This window comes from Mirounga leonina, unplaced genomic scaffold (genome assembly GCF_011800145.1).
Source record: "Mirounga leonina isolate KUSES-001 unplaced genomic scaffold, KU_Mleo_1.0 Mir_197, whole genome shotgun sequence".
NCBI lineage: Eukaryota > Metazoa > Chordata > Mammalia > Carnivora > Phocidae > Mirounga > Mirounga leonina.
In genome coordinates, this window is record NW_023270494.1 from 14,735,616 (window position 1) to 14,756,923 (window position 21,308).

Genomic DNA, 21,308 nt, shown 5'->3' on the forward strand with positions numbered 1-21,308 from the left:
GTGAGACTATTCATTTTAGCCTGTGGCCATCAATCAAACCACTTTGGGGCTGGAAAGGTCTAGGTGCTGAAGACTAGCCCTTCGGCAGGACAACTTCCAGGCCACCAGGAGTCCGGGGAGAAGAGGCTCATCTTTGGCAGGAAAGGAGGTGGAGGCTTTTCTTCTGTAACATGACTTGCGGTATCTCCTTACCCCTGGAACTGACACCCAAAGATCAGGTAACCTAAGAACCAGACCTGTCCCCTCTCTGTCATCCGGGCTGGCGGCCAGCAAGGCTGGGCAAGGGGGTGACTCTGACTTGGGTCTCCATGGTGCTTCCCAGCCTGCATGGGCACCAGCCTGGCACCGTCCCCCCTGCCGGTCCCTCAGCGGGGAGGCCCTCCTTCTCTCGCTCAGGCACTAAACGTGTCAGATTAAGGAAGTGCCCCTCCCTCTTCCCTGAAGCTGCTCTGAACCCTCAAAGGCTCTCACTTTCCCTTCCCTCTGAAATTTTAACACCAGTTTAAAAATGAAAAATAAAAACCCTCTTCCTTTGGGCAGTCACAGGGGATGAGGTGAAGGGAATGGACACCCCCTACGGGGCGGAGTGGGGAGGCCAGGTCACCTTTGTTTCCAACCCCCCTCCTTACCCCTGCCCAGCTCATCTTTTCTTTAAACCTCAAGATCCCTTTTCTCAACACCATGGTCAGCCTGTTTTCTTTCCTTCTGAACTGCTTTCGTCACCTTGCTGTCCATTCATCCTCTGTGCCCAAGCTGCTGCTGCTGGGGGTGCTGCCCGTAGTTGCCCCCGCAGGGCCATCCTGGGCAGGGGAGGGGGCCTCTGGGCGCAGGGGGCCAGACAGCCGTCCTGCAGGCTGTTCCTCGGGTGGGGGAGGGCCACACCTTCTTGCATCACTGCAGCCGCCTTGCAGAATCTGGTGACGGCTGTGCACACTGCCAGGAAAGATGCACAGGGACAGTTTCAGAAGTGACACACATACACACACCACACCCCCACCCCCACACCCCCCGCAGAGGGAGTCCTGGGCCTGCACCCCCACCCAAACATAGATCTTCCTCTGGAGAGGGGCAGGAGGCTGCGGAGAGAAAAAGCATAGCGCAGCGTGCGCGCCCTCCGGAGCCGAGGGCACACAGCCGGGGCCCAGGCAGCCGGCCGCCTCGCTGCCTCCCTCCGCCGCCAGGCACGCGGGCTTGTTCTGCTCCCTGACACGTGTGTGGGCCGTGCTCTGCAGCCACTGGTTCTAGTCCTGCCCCAGTGTGGGAGCCCGCTCTGTCCAGGGCTGCGTTTGGCGGCCCGGCTTGCAGCCAGACGTCAGGCAGAGCCCAGCAGTCCCTGCGGCTGACGAGGCCCGGGCCCCCAGCGGAGGCGCCGCCGGGAAGCCGCCGCCCCACGTGCGCAGCGCAGCTGGGGCTCTACCCCCGCCAGTGGGTGCCGGTCACCTGCGTCCCGTGCGCCTCCCACTGTCCACCTGTCGTGCGCTGTGCTGGGGCCAGGGCAGCCGCTGGCCCAGAGGGGCCGGGAGGAAGGAGCCGGGGGCAGGGGGCTTCTCGGCTTCTGGCGCCAGCCCTGCTGCTCTAGCTTTGTTCTTTGGAACCAGGCGCTTCGGCTCTTCAGGCCTGTCTCCCTGTGTTAAGCTGGGTTAGGGTGCGCCGAGATGTGCTTGTTTGAAGGATGGCAATCTCTTCCCCCGAAGGGAGTACCCTCAATTTCTCAAAGGCAGCAGTGCCCGCCCGCAGGAATCGGGGGCGGGGGGGTGACTAAGGCCACGAAGACCGGCCACAGAAGCGCTTTAGGACGGCGGGCTTCGGAGCCTCCCGGGACCCTTGTCTATGGGGTCGCAGGAGAAGGCGCCGAGGGGTGGTGGTCCCGCCGGAGCCCTCTTGCAGACCCGCGCGCGGTGAGCCGGCGGCCCGAAGGGACAGAACACGGGGACGCCGTGCCTCGCAGCCTCGCGTGGCGAGACCGCGTGCCGGCCGCCGCTGCCTCCTTCCTCCGGCGGCCGAGCGGGGGCGGCCTCTGGCGGCGGGAGGACTCCGCGGCCGGAGGGGGCGTGGGATCCCGGACGGGGCCGCCCCCGCGGGGTCTGTCAAACCGCAGGGCCCACGGAGCGCCGGGCGGGCACGAGGGCCAACCGAGGGAAACTGAGGCAGCGAAAGGCCCAGGAGCACCCCGCTGATCCTTTCCCGCCGCAGGGGCGTCGCCGGGAGCGCCATCTGTCCCGGGACCCTAGGGGTCTCAACCTGAACTCGTCCTCGCCCTGAGGCGTGCGGTACCCTCCCGCTCCGGTCCCTGCCTCGGTCCCGAGCGGGCCGACAGGGCTGCCGGCTTCCCGAGGCCGGCGAGCGCGGGGCCCGCGGGGATGGTGCGAGTGCCCGGAGCGCGGGGTCGGGGCGGGGGGCAGACAAAGGCAAGTGACGGAGAGCGAGGGAAAGACAAAGCGCAGAGGGGGTCGGCGGCGGCGCCGGGGCCCCGGAGGCGGCTCCGGGCGCGGCGGAGCCAATGGGCGGGCGCGGGGCGGGGGCCGGCGGGGGCGGCGCCGCGATAAGGCGGTGGCGGCGGCGGCCGCTCGGGGACCACTGGCAGCGGCGGCAGCTCGCGCCCGCGCCCTCCTCGCACCCGAGGCGTCCCCCCGGAGAACGACCCCCCGCCCCGCGGCCCAGGCCGGGGCCCCGGTGAGACCCGCGGGCGGGCCGGGGAGGGGGCCTGCATCCGTCTCACACACCCGGGCGCCAGGTGGGGGTGCGGGCGCGAGGGCCGCCGCCCGCGGGGTCCCGACGCTCAGCGCCTCCGCCCGTCGCTCTCGCCAGGGGCCCCGAGGCCAGCGGCCGCCCTCCCGGGCGGGCCTCCCAGCGGGGACGGAGCCGAATCCCCCTGGCTGTGTCGGCGGGGGTCGCGGGTCTGGGGTCCCGTCCTCGCGGGCCCCGGGGCGGAGAAGCGGGGCGTGCGGGCGGTGGCTCGGCCGAGCGGGGCGGGCGGCGCAGCCCGGGAGCGCTGTCCAGGGACTGGGCCGGCCGAGCTGGGGGCGGGGTGGGGGGTGGGCTCCCGCGGCCTCGGCAGCGTCGGGCCGGGGTCAGGCGGGGCCAGCGGATTCTCACCGAGGCCCCGCCCGGCCCGCCCCTGACCTCCCCTCATCCAGGCGGGGTCCCGGGCCGCGGGGCGCTCACGGCGGCTGCGCGGCGCCCCCTCCCCCGGCCGCTCCCGGCTAACTCTGTCCTTTCCCCGACACATGGTTCCACTCAGGGACCCCTGTCCCTTGGGGAGCAGCGAGGGGGGCGGGCGGGCGAAGGGGGAGGGGCGGAAGTGGCAAGACCGGGAGCAACAGGAAATGACTTAGGGAAAGTCCCAACCGCAGCCCCCTAGCCCCCTGCCTGTAAACACTCCCACCCCACCCTGCAGGCTGGGGAAGCGCTTGTGGGGCCCGACCGACCGACTTCCCCTTGCAGAACCCAGCGGGTGCCGCGTGTCCACCTGGGGCCTCCATCACCCCCACCGAGCCATGTTCCAGGCTGCAGAAGCCGCCCAGGCCACCCCCTCTCATGTAGGTGATCAGCGGGGCGGGAGGGCTCCTCTCCCGCAGGCATCGGGCCTGGGGGTGAAGGGGTGAGGGGCGGCAGATTTGCCACCCTTCCCCCCCCCCCCCCCCCCCCCCCCGCCCCTGGGATCTGGGCTGGTGACCGCAGCAATGGTCTGGGGGCATCCCTCTGACCCGGCCCTGACTGGCCCTCTCCCTTAGGAAGCCAAGGGCAGCGGTGGCAGCAGCACTGTCCAGCGCTCCAAGGTAGGGCCCCGAGAGTGGAGTGTTGGGGGGAGAAGGGACGGGCATGGGCCAAGCCCCTGGCTGACTCTCTCCCGGCACAGTCCTTCAGCCTTCGGGCCCAGGTGAAGGAGAGCTGTGCCGCCTGCCAGAAGACCGTGTACCCCATGGAGCGGCTGGTGGCCGACAAGCTCATTTTCCACAACTCTTGCTTCTGTTGCAAGCACTGTCACACCAAGCTGAGGTGCGCCTTTGCCCTGCCCCTGCCCTCGCCTGCTAGCCCTGACCTGACCTGACCACAGTTGTTCTGCTTCTGCAGCCTGGGCAGCTACGCGGCACTGCACGGGGAATTTTACTGCAAACCCCACTTTCAGCAGCTGTTTAAGAGCAAAGGCAACTACGATGAGGGCTTCGGCCGGAAGCAGCATAAGGAGCTCTGGGCCCACAAGGAGGTGGACTCCGGCACGAAGACTGCCTGAGGCCCCCCTGCCGTCCACTGTCTCTGTAGAAGGCGGCCTGGAGAGGGGCAGTGGGAAGGGTGGGAAAGAGATTGGACCTGGTTGGGGGGCAGGGTGGGACAGGGATAAGGCCATCTTGCTCAGGCAGAGGATTAGGGGGGCAGGGCTCTGCTCCAGGATTCCTTCATTCTCCCTGGGGGGGGGGGGGTGGTTTGGGAACCAGGATTGGGGTTTGCTCACCACCCTGCTTCCTACTTCTTTCAGCCTACCCCACCTCACCCCCCGGCCCCCTGGGAGGCCCCCAAGCCCAGCTTCCCTATCTAGGTGCCTTTTCTCCAGCAAGGAGTCACCATGCCCCCTCAGGGTCCCAAGCTCCCTCACTGCCACCTGGGGCCCTCTGGGGACCCCTTTTCTCTCCATCTACCTCTGCCCTTAGCCTGGTCCTGAGCCATGGAGACCGGAGGAAGGAGAGCCAGCGTGCCCTCGCTGGGCCTCACAGAATGCCCACCAAGGCCCTGGGCGGGGGGAGTGGATTAGCCCTGTCCTCCCCTGAAAGGCGAGGCAGGGCAAGCCCAGTGGGGCTTGGGACCCATCTTGCACCACCGGAGTCAAGAAGCGGAAGCTCAAGCACCCGCCAGGCTGAGAGCCACAGAGACTGGCTGGGGGCTGGTGTGGGCCACGCTCCTCTCCTCTTCTCCCCTGTTGCTGCCGGTTCTGACTGTTGTGATCAACCCTGTTTTAAACATGTTTTAACAGATTCTGACTCTGTATTATGTGGCCTGATGGGGCTGGGCGGGGTGTTCTTTGTGGCAGGAAGGATGCAGACTTCTCATGCAGAGGTGACAGGGGACATGGTCAACCCAGAGCATTCCTGGCCTTGATTGGGATGGGGGATGGGGCTGGTGATAGGTGCCAGGGAAATGACACCAGCCTGCGAAAAAGAGGGGATGCTCCCTTTTCAACAGCCAGGCCTCCATGCTGTCATACCCAGAGTGGTTTTAGAACTGAAATTCCACTTTGCTTCTCAGCCTTGTGTCGGTTAAGAAAGGGTCAGGATGGCTGGCTCAGTCAGTAGAGGATGCAACTCTTGATCTCAGGGTTGTGGGTTCAAACCCCACATTGAGTGTGGAACCTACTTTAGAAAAAAAAAAAAGAGAGAGAGGATCAGGCCATCAGTAGGTGATGGAGCCTGGCCTCACTGCACTTCGGTATACTGCAAAGCAGAACCCTTCTGCCGAGTCCTTGTCTGGACCCCCTTTGCCCTGGAAATCAGCAAAGGGTGGTGGAAACCAGCAGATTCAGCAAGTGCTGTTGAAGGTTCTCTAGTTCGCCATGTCCTTCCCCATCTGTCATCTTCCCCTTGCTTTTTCAAGCTCTGGGGAGTGGGGCAGCCATGGTCACCATCCCAGGTATTCCAAGGAGAAACAGCTTATCTGCTCCTCTGAGGGACAAGTTTATAGCAGGGCAAACATGGCCAACTTGGGTGACCTGAGATACCTCCCCATGCCCAGCAGATTACTGGCAGGAAGTCTGGGATGTCTGTCCCAGACCCAACTGTCCTGATCTCCCCCAAACTGCCCGTGGACTATATGACCTGGTGGAGCAAGAGGGCCAACTCCTGGGGGTTTGCTACCACTGCACCCCATACAATACCTTAAGTTCCTAAGTGACGCCATGCCCACAGGACAGGGTAGGGAGCAGGTGCTCAAACTCTGGTGGCAGATGGGCCACTGTGCTGTGTTGAGGTAGACACTGCCCCCTGAAGCAGCAGAGCTAACACTCAGCAGAGATGGCACTGGGTCATCTCAGCACGAGGAGAGCCGAGAGCCTCATTCAAAGAAGGCCCAAATTCTGCACTGGAGGCCTCAGATGGGGACAAGGACTCTGAGCTAAGCACCACCAGCAGACAGACCAGCAGGGAGATAACAGCAGAATATGGCTCAAGGGGATACTTGCCTGCACCTGGAAGACTACTAGATGCCATGAAGTTCTGGGACCCCAGCCACTGGTGACACTTGGGTCACGGGGGCTGACAGTACCACCTTGATAATCAGCCCTGATAGAAGCACCCTCAGCAGAGCTCCCGGAAGTGGGGAGGGAGGGGAGCCAGCTCTGAGCCTGCAGTGGCAACAACCAAGTCAGCCCATCCTAGGACCCCTCTTGGAGTCATTTCAAGTTCTCTGCTGAGGGACCCAAGCTGGTTACCAGGCACCATACCTGGCTCCTCCCGAGCGAACACCTGCTCTCTCCACTCCCCAACCAAAAGCATTGCCACAGGACCCCTTGGGTATAAATGATCCCTTTTATTGTAAGTAATGCGCGACACTGGCCTGGCTTTGCACTGCAAGCCCTCGGTCGAGATATAGTCAAATAACTATGGCTGCAGGTTCTTCTGCACGATCCACAATTCAGACACAGACACAGAGCTGAGGTGGAAAGGAGGGGCAGGAGGGCGATGGAGTGTGGACTGTCCCCAGTCCTGGCCTCTCCATGTAGGTTTGGCCGAGGCCGACATAGCCCACGGAATGGTGAGCAAATGGCAGCATGGCCCTTCCCACAGCAAGCCTGGGGCTTCCAGGGGACTGCTTTCAGAATCTTCGGGCCCAGGCTGTCCTAGGCCCACAACTTGTCATCTGGGTTATTTAATATAAAGACAATAAATTAAAATTAAGCAACAGCTTGGTCCTGAGGATGCTGAGCCAGCATGTCCACAGTTTTTGGCACACAAAAAAACAAAAAACAAAAAAACAAACAAAACAAAAAAACAGGGTCTTTTATTTTTTTGGAGTGCAGCGTTTGTTGGCCTGTTTGCAAATTCACTTTTAGAACCCATTCCCTGTGAGGTAAGACCCCAGGAGGTGGGGCTCTGCGAGAGCCTGAAGCCGGGACACACAGAGTCGTCTTGGCACTGGCACCCTGCTCTGTTTCCTCCTGGGGACCAGGGACTGGGGACGGGGCTGTGGGCCCACAAAGAGTACTACCACCATCAGGATGGGGGTGTGGAGAGGCCGAGCTGCCACGTGGCGGCTTTGGTCAAGTTGAGGGGCCAGTCCCCACCCTGGGCTAGGGACAAGGTGGAGACAGGAGCTCGTGCTCACTGCCTTCAGAGGGCTGAGCGGGGGGTGCCTGACAGAGGCCCCTGGGGGGAAAGGATGGAAACAGAGGGGCCCAGGCCCAACTGGCACCGTGCAACACACATTCCTGCAAAACCAGCTGCTTTCATTTTCTCTTCTCTCTCTTGAGGCGTCCATCACCTGTAACAATCTAGAATTGATATATATAAAAACCATCAAATATGATCTGAGATATAAATTAACAAGTACAAGGCCTCACATTACATGATGTGAAAAGGCTAAAAACAGCGATAGAAACTACATTCATAAAAGTGCATCGTCAACATACAACGAAGGCTTTGGCTTGTTCTGGTGCCCGTGGGGAAGTGGGCATGGCTGGCAATGAGCAGCTGCCTGGCGCTGATCCCCAGCTCCCCGGAGAGGCCCATCCCTGGGCACTGGCTTTGTTGTTGTTGTTGTTGTTGTTGTTGTTCCTTTAATGACAACTCCCAAGGAAACTGGGTGTTGGGCGGGAGGAGCTCTAGCAATAGGCACACTTTGGAGGGGAGGGGCCGGAAGAAAGGACCAGCGCCCAAGCTGAGGTAAATAAGGCCAACTCTAAGCTGCTTGGAGACACTGGCTCCGCGACCCCTGCTACCATTCCTCCTCGAAGAAGGGAAAGAGGCTGAGACTTCATGGGGATGGGCAAGGCTGGCCAAGAAGGAACAGAGATGGTAGTTTGGGACACAGTTGGTGACATCACATGGGCTCTCCCTTCTACCAGATGGAGAGGGTTCTGGCCTAGCAGGGTCACGACTCACAGACAGCCTGATCCAACTTCCCTGGCTATCCAGAAGAGCCTGCCCAGGCATCTGGGCAGCCAGCTGGGTCAGATGCCCTCACCACGATGTCCATCTTCCTTTCTGCTCCAGTGGGGGAAAAGGTGCCAGGTCAGGAACACAAAGGCCATTACCTTCAGCTCTTTCCAATCCAGCCCAAGGCCCAAGCCCACAACAGGGATACTCAGAGCCCAAGGGCACACAGTCTCCAGTTTAGACACTGGGTACAGCATAAGAGTGACTCCAACTTGTAAAACAGAGACAATTGCATTGACAAAACTGGGTCTCCCCTGCCCCAAGTGGTGGAAGTTCCACATCTCAGGCCCCTGCTGGGGGGTGGGGGGTGCAGGGTCACGGGGGCAGGCAGGATGGGCTCCTCCTTCCCTGAATAAGGCAGCATAACATTTGCTTCATTCATCTTTGGTAAAGGACAGGGACTGGCAAAGCTGACCTGGGGGCTCCGGGGAGAGCGCAGCCCCAGCCTCTGCCTTCCATTGGCTGTGGGATGCTGGGCTTTACCTCAGGCTTGGGGGGCTCATCCAGCCCAGAGATGCCCTGGTGGTCTCCAGACATGGGAGGAGAAACAAAATAACACTCTGAATGAAAGTAACACTAAGCAGACCCTCGTGTCAGTCCTGTGCCCCCACACCCGTGGGGCTTTGGTGCTGACTGCAGTGTCAGGACACAGCCCTGAGGGTAAGGCCCTCAGCGCTTTGCATACTGTTCCTAGCCCCTTCCCCTCCATGAGGAGCTTAGGATGCTGGAGCTCTCGGGTCTGGCAGGCTGGGGGCTCCCAGTCCTTGAGGCTGCAGCCACCCCGCCCTGGCTCTGAGCCCCAGTGGTGGACGGGGCACAGACGAACGCTGGCTGGACTGCAGCTCCGTGGTCCACAGCGTTGCCCAGGAGAAGCAGCAACTTTGCGGAGCCGCACGGCAGCCCCTTGCCCGTGCAGCAGGGGAGGCTGGCGGCAGCGAGCCTAGGGAGCTCAGTACGCGAGCTGTGCAAAGTGGTGTGTGAGCAGCTCCTCGGCCGAAGGTCTCTGGCGGGCCTCCACAAAAATGCGCCTCAGGAAGTCCCGGCCGTGCTCAGAGATGTGGGAGGGCAGCTGAGGATTGGTGGGCTGGGTGGCAATCTTGAAAATGGCAGCCATGGCTTCATACTCTGCCCAAGGTGGTTTCTCTGTCAGCATCTCTACCACGGTACAGCCCAGGCTCCTGGAGAGACAGAATCCCATGTCACCCCAGGCTCCCTGACCTGCCCACCATCATGGAAGGAGGTGCCTTTCTCAGAATACCCTGAGGCAGGACGGGGCAAGCTGAGGGTTGACACCTCTGTAGAGGGTCCCCAAGGCCTCATCTGCGAGGGCTTCATCAACCTACACCCACTAGGGTGAGTCTTAAGATTGGGGAAGAGATCCCTTAGCATGGACAGAAAGAACTCGGAGATAACTGTGTTAGTTTCCTATTTCCACTGTAACAAATTACCATGAGCATAAGACTAACAAAAATTTATTCTGGAGGTCAGAAGTCTAGAACTAGTCTCAATGGGCTAAAGTCAATGGGTCAGCAGGGATGGTTCCTTCTGGAGGCTCTGCTTCTAGAGGCTGCCAGCACTCCTTGGTTCACGGCCCCTCCTTACACCACTCCAGTCTCTTGCTTCTACTGTCCCATCTCTTGCTACCCACTCTCACCTGCTGTATCTGCCTTTTGTAAGGACCCTTGCAATTATACTGAGCCCACCTGGATGATCCAGGATAAGCTCCCCATCTCAAAATCCTTAAATTAAGCATATCTGCAAAGGCCCTGCTGCCACGTAAGGAAACATTAACAGGGCATGGGGTTAGTATGTGGGCATCTTTGGGGAACCATTACTCGCCCACCACAATACCGTTCTGAGGGGAAGAGATGCTCTCACAACTTCCAGGCCCTTTCAGAGGGGTGCATCAGAGGATGCACAAGAAGGAAGGTAGAGCAAACACAAGCCATCTGAATGCTAGGAGAGGAAGAAGCCTGCTACGATTTAGAGACTGACCCAGGCCTTCAGACTGGTGCTACTTCTGTCAAGAAGTTAGCAAACACTAGGGATGTTTTCCATGCCCCGAGTTCTCATCAACAGCAGATAGGTGCTGTTGGGGTTAAAACGCAATGCACCTGCGTATGTGCTGGGGCGGGTACCGACGTCCCAGCCTGGCTCCTGGCCTGGCTGCCAAGAGCTGAGTCTCCTCTTCCTCCGACCACACCGCAAAGCCCCCACAGCTCATTTCTAAGTTAGAGTCACGACAGCCCAGACATGGAGATGCCATCCCAGCATGTCCCCAGCACTCACCACACATCTGCCTTCCTCCCGTAGCCCTCGCCGCTGATCACCTCAGGACTCATCCAGTAGGGCGTGCCAGTGACCGAGCGCATGCCTGTGCCGGACATGCAGATGGTCTGCAGGCGCTTGCTGGCCCCAAAGTCCCCCAGCTTCACATTCCCGGCAGAGTCTCGGAGGATGTTGGCTCCTAAGGCATGAAAGGGCAGAGGCTGCCACCCTGGGCCCTTGGGGCATTTTCTACCATCCACCCTCTTCCCCTCCCTCCCAGGTCACGGGGCTGCTGGGGAGGACGGAGACTACCACGAATGAGACATGACGTGCACAGAGTGCTACTGGCCCCGCCCTACAGCATGAAATGAGCATCACCATGGCCAACATCTGGCTGCACAGCACCGTACAGGTAGTTTCCCAAATTGCTCAACCAATCTACACCAATCCCCCAAGGAAGCAATTAGGGTCTCACTTTCCAGAAAATTCAGAATGGTTAAGTGACCAGGTCTTGGGGACCCCACAGCCTGTGCCTGCTCACCCTTGATGTCTCGGTGAACGATCATGTTGCTGTGCAGGTAGGACATGCCCTCCAGGATCTGCCGGGTGTATTTGCGGGTCACACTCTCTGTCAGAGCTCCATAAGCCTTCAACTGGTCTTTCACTGAACCCTACAGCCACAGGAGTCAGAGGGAGTCAGCTCAGGGAAGGGGAGGGAGGGGGGCAAGGTTATTTCCAGCCCCCAGCATGGCAACAATGGAGTGATTCAGCCAACCCCAGTGAGCGGTGCCCCTGGCTTTGCTGGGGGCTACCGGGCAGCTTGGAGAACAGTTTCCTTAAGCAACGTATGATCTAAATCCAGAAGGGAGGCCCCTCTGCTCCAGGTATAGGCGGTCCTTACTGGACAGTGCAACCACCCTGTAAGCCTCGGGTCAGGGTGGCCTGGGACGCTTCACGTCCCACACCATCACCACGGCCAGATGCAGGGCCCTCCTGACTTTAAGCATCACCTCTGGCATCTCAAGTGATCAGAAGCATGTCCAAGGGACACCTCCTCCAGAGCCCACAGCCCAGGTCTGGCCCTCTGGGGAGCACATACCCCCGGCATGTACTCCATGAAGATGGTCAGAGTCTTCTCTGCACGGTCCCGCAGACAGCCGTAGTACTGCACTATGCGCTCATGCTGCAAATTCTTCAGCAACTGGATCTCACACTCCAGGGCACTCACCTCCTAGGGGAGGGGCCCAGTGGTCACCTTGGCTTGCAGGGCCCCGCTTCTGCCCACCTGGGATCAGCTCAGTTTGCCCTAATAAGTGACCTCAGGGGGGAGGTCTGTCTGCCTAGGGAACTGGAGCAAAGGGGGGCTCTCTTAACTGTCTGGCCCTTGGACACAATGCTGGGTGACCCATGGGACAGTGGCACTCCCATGCTGGAAGAAGGCAGACAGTGGGGTGGGAGAAGGGGTGTAGATGCTTAGTTAAGGTAACTGCTGCATTTGTCAGCTCAGATTGGAGTGTAGGCCACACCCAAAGTTGAATTCCAAAGATAAGCTCCTTCCTGGACCAAGGGCTGAGAGGCAACTGTTTGGTGAGAGTGGGCAGGTACTGTTCTTTGTGGCGCTGGCCTCTCAGTTCGGGTGGTTTGGTACTTTGGCATCAACTCAGTTCCTCATACCCAATCCCTCCCCCAGGGGGTCTGATGCTCTTTGGACCACAGTCCCTTTACCCCATGGCCATGGCCAGGGTGGAAAGCAAGGGAGCATAGGAGGAAGAATGATGGGGGGAGCAATCTGTAGCTTCTTGAGCAGTTTATCTATGCAGTAAGACAGGAATTTCTGCTAAGGGGGACACTGGAGGCCAGACCACGGGGAAGGCAGTACCTTGCTTGTCTCAGGGCTGTCTGGGTCAAATTGGACTTGCTTGGAAGCAAGTTCACGTCCTGTGTCCACGTCATAGCACAGATAGACCCTGCCGAAGGCACCCTGGCCCAGAAGCTTCCCACGGCGCCAATTGATGGGGGCACTAGGAGCTACAGGAGAACAGAAGGAAAGAGCATTAGCTTGGGCACATTATTTACGGAGATCTTGCCTTGGTCTCCAGAGGCTCTGTGATGGGACCTCTGGCTCAAGAACCCCTCACCCAGCATAGTCCTATCTCTCAGCCCAGCATCTCCACCCCCTTCTGGAGCAGGCTCAGTGCCCTGATCAGTGGGACCGTTAGGTCCAAGTCCTGAGAGGCAGATGACTGGCTACCGTCATGGTTAAACACTCCTCTGAATTGATCAAATACCTTTACTTCCTAAGTCCCCAAACATCTGAATATGGCAAGGACTGAGGAGACTGCTCTTCTGTTTAAACACAGAGAGACTAAAGGCCAGAGAGGGGAAGTGGCTTGCTACACAACAGTGGAGCGAGGCCTAAGATCCAGGGGATCTGCTGCTGACCCACAGCTTCTTCCAGTGTAGTGAGGATGGGCCAGAGCAGCCTACCGCTGAGCTGAACAGCCCCAGGGGACCTCTGGCCTCCTGCCCTGCTGACTGTCTGAGCACCCCCGGGCAGTCTCCTGGCCAGGGCCCACTCCTCACACTTGGTCGGCACATTCCTCTCCTGCACAGAGAGGGCATTCTCGCTGTCCGCACTCCGCAGGCGCCCTCTCGGGTCCAGGTATTGTACTGCCAGACCCATGTTCTCGCCATTTGTGCTCAGGGAGCGGCTAGACGGCACCAGGGTAAAGAGGTTGCCTTGATGACGCCGTATTCGTGGAAACGTTCTTCTGCCTGAAGGGATGCAGGAGACAGAACAGAGCAAGTCAGCCCCCTGACCACGAGGTTAAATGTGCAAACCCATCATCCCATCTGCCCTTTTACCTAATCCATGCCAGAATGGCTAATGTCCCAAGCACCCTAGAATCAGGACAAAAGCAGGAATTACAAAGCAGCCACAGATTGTTCAGGAAGCCCTGGCCACAGGGAAGGCATAGGGCTAACCCTCGTGCACCACATCACTCACAAGGCCAATCCACTGCTGAAGTCTGTCTTCCCTGGCATCCTAATCCTAAACCTTTGTGGAAGCTCCCTTCTGTCTGCTGCCATGGGGCAGAAGAGGGCGCTGAAGAGCTGGCACCATGGGGCACGCTAGGGACTCAGACCAAGGACAGTGTTCCCTTCCCAGTGGCAGCATCTTGGTTTCCAGACACCGTCCTTCTGCCCATCTCCCCTCGGTCTCTAGTGCCTCCAGTCTGGGCACAGCTCCTCAGGAATAAAGAAAACATGCGGTCTGGCGGGCCTGGGTCCACCCCCTGGCAGTGGCTTTTGGGTGGCAAAGCTCTACCCATGTCCATTCTGAGGCAGCCAGCAGGGGGCAGGGTAGAGGTGCACTCACCCTCATTGTAGTCCTTGTGGTGCACAGACACGTGGTAGCGCCGGGGGTAGGTTCCACCTTTGACCCCTTTGTCATACAGCTGAGTTTCCCGATCTGGGTAAGATAGAGATAGAGGAATCACTGGTTTCGGGGTAGGTCAATGTGAGTGAGCTATTTAAGCCCCTATGTCACCCGAGACCTCAGAGCAGCAGGCTGAGGAGAATTAAAATACAGTCCTGGCTTCCCACCTCGGCTAGCAAGAGCAGAATGCCTGCAGTCCCATACGGGCACCCTGCAGTGCTCTTCCAGGCTCTGGGGAACTTACCCGAGAACTCCTGTCTGTTGTCTGGGAAGCTCTGGGCTCGGGACATTCTCGATTTCCGGAAGGATGGGCTGGAAAAAAACAAAACGAAATCACAATGTAGACATCAGCCTACTTCGAAAAGCTGCACACCACGGCAGAAGGCAAGGATATCCAGATGGATTCTCTTTTCTAACTCCCTCCCGCATCATTATATAGGATAGAAAAACCAGAAACCAAAATACCCAGACTGCCTAGCTTACCACAATGCCTGCTTGGTGTGTAATCTTTCCTCACAGTTTGGGAGGGAAGCAGGGTTTGAGAGAAACAGCCCTCTTCTGAGTTCGGCCTCCTACTTTCTCTTTAGTAGTCTGAGGCCCAAATCTGACAGGACCTGGAAGAATGAACCCTCCAGCCCTCGCAAGCTCCACCTTGGAGTTTGGCACATCACTTTCCCTTCTTGCCCTTTCCTCCCACCCTGGTAACAGGGGAGGAGTTGCAAAACATCCCTTGCCCAGGGCAGTAATAAAAACAGCAGCAACACCAAGCATCTTCCTTTCGGACTAAGCGCCACCATCCCATTTTAGAGCTAGGGGAACTGAGGAGCGGAGAGATTGAGGGAAGCTACTTGACTTCTGTTTGATGGAGCTGGGCTCCAAATCCCTTAAGGAGGAGGGGACAGCCCTGTGCTCAAGGTAGGCCGGTCACTGGGAGTAAAGGGAGTAAATGCAGGTCACCGGGTTTTACTCCCAAGGAAATGAAAACAAGGCATTGGAGGGACCGAGGCAGAACCCAAGGATCAAGTGGGTATGCTCAGCAATCTTTCCTAGAGTTCACCGGAATGGTCCTCGACCTTACATGTGAGTGCCTTTTGAGAGGGCCATGGGTCAGAAACGGTGAAGGCAATGACACGGGGGCTGCCCCCTACTTCACAACTACTAGATCTTCTGTGGTCTTGTCCTACTGCCCACCCCACTCCCCACCCCTGCTTGGCCACAAAGCTTAGGAGATGGTCCAAAGCCAGAGTCGGTCCCTGTCCTGGCAGAGCCTTCAGTTTGTGGCAGCAAGTCCTGGCACTTTTACCTGGGCCTTCTTGCGCCCCTGGTTGAAGAGCTAAGCCCCAAGCGATGCTATGAATTAGGCACCAAAAGTAACTATGACTGTATTCTATGACTTCTAGAGGGAAGACAGTGCTCATCAGTTTTCAGGTCTGTTAGGAAAGATGTAGTACAAATTTGGCCAGTACCCGTGTGAACAATTAATCAGTTACACAAAGGGAAAAAAAAAAAAAATCCCCAAACCTGCTCCATAGCCTCTGACCACAGCCGTAAGCCAACTCCAAACATACCCCTGCTGACAGGAGAACCAGCTGCACAGAACCATTCTGTATGTAAAAGACAGCCTTCTTCCCTCCCAAAGTGTGAGAACAAGATTACACATGAAGCAGACAGTGTGGTAAGCTAGGCGGTCTGGATATTTTGTTTTCTGGTTTTTCTATCCCAGTTTCTTACTCCATCAGAAACACTTGGGAGAAAAAAAAGAAAGTAAACCCACAAGTAATAATTCAATTTTTTCCCCAAAACACTGAGGGTTCACTACTTCTCAGGCCAGATCACAGCAGTAAGGCCAAGAGCACAAGAGCAGCGTGTATTATATGGAAACTCAAAACATGTAAAGTGCTTGGGATAACAGAGCAAGCATTTAACACATGTGACTTGCTATTATGAACTACTATTACATTCACCTAACTATACAAACATAAAATTCTCATGGTATTTGAAAAATTAAGGAGAGGGCTAATAAGAATCCCAGAAAGAGGTTTCTTTCCCAGAAGCATGATGTTTTAACCTTGGGCCTGTAGACCACCGTCTAGATCAGAGACATACTAGCTAATTCTGTTTCCTCAGCCCATCAGTCCCAAACATGCCTACACACTAGGCCCCAAAGCAGCCACAGTCCCATACCTGTCTGCTGACCTGTCCAAGGATTGGCAGCTTCCTGACAAGGAATTTTCAGCACTGCTCAGGGGATCCAACATCTGCAAGGCAAGTCATACAATAAAACCCCAGCCCCAGTCCCAACCCCAGCCAGCTGACTCAGGGCTTTATGGCCCAGCCAAGGCCAGCAAATGGTCCTTTTTGTCAAAATATGAAAGTGCCCTTTCTCTGCTTGTGCAGTGGGAAGAATGGTTAGGAAGGTACCGTTTTCCCCCGTAGTTTGAAAGGCAGCGTTCCAGGAGGGAGAAAAACACCTGGCTGGCATGCCAAGGAGCTCTGCCAGGACAGCAGAGCAGAGACGCTGCTTCTCTTGTTGGCATTTTAATTGGCTCACGAACGCTGGGGGCCTGGCACTGAAGCTGGTACTACCCTGTGGAGGCTTGCATGGCACGGGTGGGACTGTATGCTTCTGTTTACACTCCATAATTTAAAACTTACGGAGACAAGTATTGCTCTTGTTCCACAGATAAACCACAGCAGGTCTAAGAAGGTTAGGAGAATTGTTTCAAGTCATGAAACTAGTATTATGCAGCTGATACAGATGAAAAATGTCCTAATTCCTGGTTCTCATATGGAGGCATAAGTATCTACGTAAGTTAAAATGTTTCTCTAGCCCTTAGTCAAATGCAGTAACAAAGAGCCTTCAGATTAGCTTTTTTTCCAACTAATCTCCCTTCATTTTGCCTATGGAGGTTAGCCCCTATCAGAGTATTCATTGTCTAAGATCCAAAGTTAAACACTACAGAGGGAAGCAGGAACCAGAATTATGAAAACTCACTAACAACTTTCATAAAATTAGTTTCCAACTCAAATTATCCCTTCCTACTTAATACTAGGGTCCATCTTGCCCATAATTTTAAAGCGAGACCAGTTAACAGAAGAAGAAAGGACAAATAAAATAACACGACAGGCATGATGAAGGAGGAAGAACACCAAAGGTTCAAGAGAGGCCTCTGGAAAATCCACTGAATCTCGGGAAGCCCTCTGTAAAAAAGGGCCCTCTTTATAAGAGTGTCGCACCCGTCAAAGGGGAAGTAAAGGAGGTTACATTGTGTCAGCAAAATTTTTGTTAGAAAAATTAAGCCAAGGGGCGCCTGGGTGGCTCAGTCGTTAAGCATCTGCCTTCGGCTCAGGTCATGATCCCAGGGTCCGGGGATCGAGCCCCGCATCGGGCTCCCTGCTCAGCGGGAAGCCTGCTTCTCCTTCTCCCACTCCCCCTGCTTGTGTTCCCTCTCTCGCTCTCTCTCGCTCTGTCAAATAAATAAATAAAATCTTTAAAAAAAAAAAAAGAAAAATTAAGCCAAAAAAATTAACATGAATCATACTTTTGTTCATTCTAAAAATTAGCAAACAGATGCTACTATTACCTTAATCTGATGAAAGAAAAAACAAATAAACCTATCTTAGTTTCACTTTTCAAGAAAGTCCCAGTTGAATATTCTTTCACTATATATAGTACACTGTTTTGGTCTCTGTTAACAGTGGATTTATCTTGAATGGCTGGTTACCAGGAACAATTCACTTCAGCTAAGGGGAAGGACTTAGGCATTCCTTCTTTGGCCTCTTTCTAAAAGTCTGTCCTCACTAGGAATCCAGTACTCCCATACCTTCCAGGGGTAGGCAGGTAAAGCAAAGATGTAAAAGGACCAGGACATAAGGCCATGGGGAAGGACAGAGACCAAAGGCAATGAACTCATTTGCGATCTCTGAGATTTTACATCCAAGTCACCTCTAACACAGCTGATGGCCAGAAGTGCTCTGGTTAGAGGAAACAGAAAGGATGGTCAGTAAAATACCCAAGAAGGGAATCCTTAACTAAAATCACCCCAGGTCATTGTTCTAAACATAAATTTATCTGGAAAGCAGGAGTTACAGAAATGAGAAGCAGTGTAGAGGCCTTCTCACAGTCTATGTAGTTTGGATAATGCTTTATACAGATTAGCTATCACCAGGAAAGAAAAGTTTTAAGAATCAGTTTTAGGAGAAAGAAAAGTTACAAGGATCAGTTTTCTGTAAAATCCCTCATGTGGTGGTACTGGCCCTTCTAATGGATGCTTTGCTCTTAAGAAACTTCCCCTTCCCAGACCAAATCCTAAAAATTTCTAAGAGCGGATCTTTCTCTTATGTAATCAAAGCAAGCTCACTGAAAAGACTTCAGAATGAAGCCAGAGATCTCACTCTTGCTGAGTTCACTAAGCCAAAATGCCATTCTCATCAAGTGAGTCACTAGTTAAAAAAGTTACCTATTAAAATGGGTGAGCCATTGTGGTGGGCATACTCTAAGGTGGCCCCCACAATGAGTCACAGTTTTGTATAAACCCCTCCCCTAAAGTATGGGTAGAACTTGTAACTTGTTTCTAGTCAACAGACTACGGCAAAGAAGGTGGCACATTCATCCCCATGATGATGCTACATTTTACGACTCCATCTTTACAGACTGAAGCAAGAGATTCTCCTCTGGCCTTGAAGAAGCTGCCATGTTGTGAGAGAGCCATGTGGCAAGAAGCTGAAAGCCATGTGGCTTCTAGGAGCTCAGAGTGGCCCCTGGCCAACAGACAGCAAGAAAACAGGGACCACAGTGCTATAATCACTGCCAACAACCACATAAACTCAGAGGGGAACCCCAAGTTCCAGAAAGGAATGCAGCCTGGCTGACACTCGACTGTAGCCTTGTGTAACCCCGAATGGAGGGCCCTGTTAAATCATGCCTAGGTTCCTTACCCAGGGAAATTGTAAAATAATAAATGTATGCTGTTTTTAAACGGCTAAGTTTGTGGTAATTTGTTGTGTAGCAACAGATAACTAATATAGCTCACACAAAGTAACCATTTCTACAGTGTAATTTGGATATGGTACACCCCCTACCTTTCATCAAGAAACAGCAAAACTAAAATATGGCTGATGAAAAACAAAATCTGTCAGTTCAGGATTGGTCATATGTTAAATTCCGCTGATACCACAGGAGGCTGTAGGGAAGCATTCAAATAGCAGAGTGGTGTTCTGCAGGGAGACCCGTGAGAGGAGCACAGCAGAGGAAAAATGTGTCAAATGCTCATCCAACACCAAGGAGCCTGGGTAGTTTACACACTGTTCATGGCAGGAATTAATATTTGGCCCCTAAAAAGGAATAATCCATATTGGGGCAGGCCTGGCTTACAAGAAGCTAGTGGATGGGGTTCAAATCCTTCAGCTCTGCACCACGCCCCCTGAGAAGCCCCATTATAACCTTGGTCTGACACACTCCGAGGCACACCCCAAGCCTGTACTCACACACTGCTCACTGGTCTCTGGGATGAACTCCCCCTCGCTGTTGATGCTGGTGTAGGACCCCTGCCGGGCAATGCGTTGCTGCCGCTCAGGCACGTAGCCAGGGGGAGGTGAGCTTCGGCCAGGGTTCTGGGAGCCTAGAACACAGAAACAAGACCTTTTACAACAGAGCCCAGAATGTGTGGCTGAGAGCAGCAGACAGGGGACCAGGTCAGACCAAACATCTGCTGCAGAGGCTGGTACCAGGTAGGAACTCAGCAGAACTCCCTTTGTTTCCTTCACCCTATGTGGCAGATACAATGGGTTAGACTCAAGATCCATTCTACCCTTCTAGTATGCCTTCCTATACTTCAGATGTTAATCAGCTAAAAGCTATTATTCCTGGGTGCAGCCAGTCAGATGCACTTGTGCGAGGTTTAGATGGCTTCCTGCTGCTGCTGGGCACAGTCGTAGAAGCCCCGGTTTTTCCGCTGTGGAATTACCCAAGGCCCCACACCGGGCCTCCCGCTTTCCCGATGTCAAGACACAGAAGCAGTCATCCCTATGTAGTGGTGCGGACCAGAGCAGAGAGGCACTGTGCTTCTGAGTCTGGTCCCATCCTGGTTACAGAAGAGGGAGGAGCTCTGTGGTGTCTTAACCTAGAATCTGTTTCTCTCTCCAATCACTTTATAAGTCAGGATGAGCACTAAATCTCTTCTTCCCGAATCTAGTTAGAGAGGATTCTACTCTGTGCACCTGAACCCTGACCAATATACTCCGGAGTGAAAAGGTATTACACATTTGACCTACAATGAACCAAAAATGTCTCCTCTAAGGGACTTATTAGAGAGGAAAGAAAAACTTACTTATTGATGAAGTCCCAGCGATCCAAACTATCCCCGGACAGGATAAACTGCTCTCAGTCTGTCAAATGGAGTATCTAGGTGAAGCCTCCTTGGGGTAAAATATCCAAGGCTCTGGACACCCATTCTCTCCTTTACCAGCTGCCACTCAACTCTCCCCTGGTTTTACAGGTAAGATGGGACTGGCTCACATGAGGCCAGCACTACAGACCCAGGAGGGGCTGGGGGAAAATAGCAAAGGTTTTCTGAGCTTTTATTTCCAGCCAGAGACTTTCACTTTTTCCAATACACATTGCTGCCTGCAGAGAGCCAGCCTTGTTATCTGATGGGCAATGGGCCAGGGGCTATTGTGCACAGGCCCACAGCTTGGGGCAGGAAAGGGAAGTCTCCCCAAACCAATGGCTATCAGAGGAAGCAAATGGAAAAACCAGGAGTTGGCAGAACTGCTCCAGAGCATTTTCAGTTTTGTTTTTATCTTCAATTCAGAAATTGGGGGCTAGTGAGACACACAACAGCCGTCGAGAACAAATGAGACAGGGACCTTAACAGGACAGGATACTGGACCGCAAGACTCACTGATGCACCCATTATTTGCCAACAGACACAGCAGTGAGCTAGACAGCACAAACCACAGTACTATGCAAGACAACTCATTCTAGGCCTTGGAAGGTAGGCCTGGTGGGGATGGCAAACTCGCTGGGATGTCCTTCCCTGGCATTCCAGACGGACCTTGCTCTATTCTCACGAGGCCATTTGTGCCAAGGGGCCCCGTCAGCAGCAGCTGAAGCAACAAAGCAAAGTAGTCGTCCTGTGTTCAGAGTGCCCACAGCTCTGCATGAAGGTGTTCTACACACAAGGAGAAAGCCCGGGCTTTAAGCTGCTGACTGGCTGTACTCCTCCAGGGCATGCCAGCTCTCTGCTAGCTCCTTAACCCATAGTGCAAAGTCCGAGCAAAACTCTCACCCAGAGCTGGAAGACTGGCTCTCAGATTCTAGCCCTTCTCATAGGAGACTCCGGTCAGGAAGCTGATGCAGTCAGGAAGTTCCCTCCGCAGGGAGTTCTAGGGTTTGGGGTCAGTGTTAATGTGCAGGTCATTGCAAGTACAAAGAGATAGCTGTTTTGGCCATCAACTAT

The 21,308-nt window shown here is 55.3% G+C and overlaps 2 protein-coding genes across 5 annotated transcripts in view; one reads left to right on the forward strand and one right to left on the reverse strand.

Moving 5' to 3' along the window:
- Positions 1-2,572: 2,572 nt before the first annotated feature.
- LIMD2 (LIM domain containing 2) lies at positions 2,573-4,976 on the forward strand. 2 transcript variants are annotated; one of them, XM_035026313.1, is made up of 5 exons: positions 2,573-2,673; positions 3,398-3,539; positions 3,735-3,779; positions 3,860-3,999; positions 4,075-4,976. In XM_035026313.1, exons 2-5 carry the CDS (start codon positions 3,498-3,500, stop codon positions 4,232-4,234), a joined length of 387 nt encoding a protein of 128 aa, XP_034882204.1. In that variant the 5' UTR covers positions 2,573-2,673; positions 3,398-3,497; the 3' UTR covers positions 4,235-4,976. The 2 variants fall into 2 exon arrangements, with proteins under 2 accessions (XP_034882204.1, XP_034882203.1); XM_035026312.1 differs by having other exon boundaries at positions 3,445-3,539.
- Positions 4,977-6,501: 1,525 nt separating this feature from the next.
- The window catches only part of MAP3K3 (mitogen-activated protein kinase kinase kinase 3), a 64,568-nt gene continuing 49,761 nt past the window's right edge, over positions 6,502-21,308 (reverse strand). For all 3 annotated transcript variants that reach the window (XM_035026309.1, XM_035026310.1, XM_035026311.1), the window contains 10 exons: positions 19,336-19,469; positions 16,033-16,106; positions 14,093-14,160; positions 13,789-13,881; positions 12,993-13,184; positions 12,289-12,437; positions 11,509-11,640; positions 10,951-11,080; positions 10,431-10,608; positions 6,502-9,319 (listed from right to left, as the gene is read on the reverse strand). In XM_035026309.1, coding sequence (XP_034882200.1) covers positions 9,091-9,319; positions 10,431-10,608; positions 10,951-11,080; positions 11,509-11,640; positions 12,289-12,437; positions 12,993-13,184; positions 13,789-13,881; positions 14,093-14,160; positions 16,033-16,106; positions 19,336-19,469 — 1,379 coding nt within the window. In that variant the 3' untranslated portion in view covers positions 6,502-9,090. The remainder of the gene's footprint in view (positions 9,320-10,430; positions 10,609-10,950; positions 11,081-11,508; positions 11,641-12,288; positions 12,438-12,992; positions 13,185-13,788; positions 13,882-14,092; positions 14,161-16,032; positions 16,107-19,335; positions 19,470-21,308) is intronic.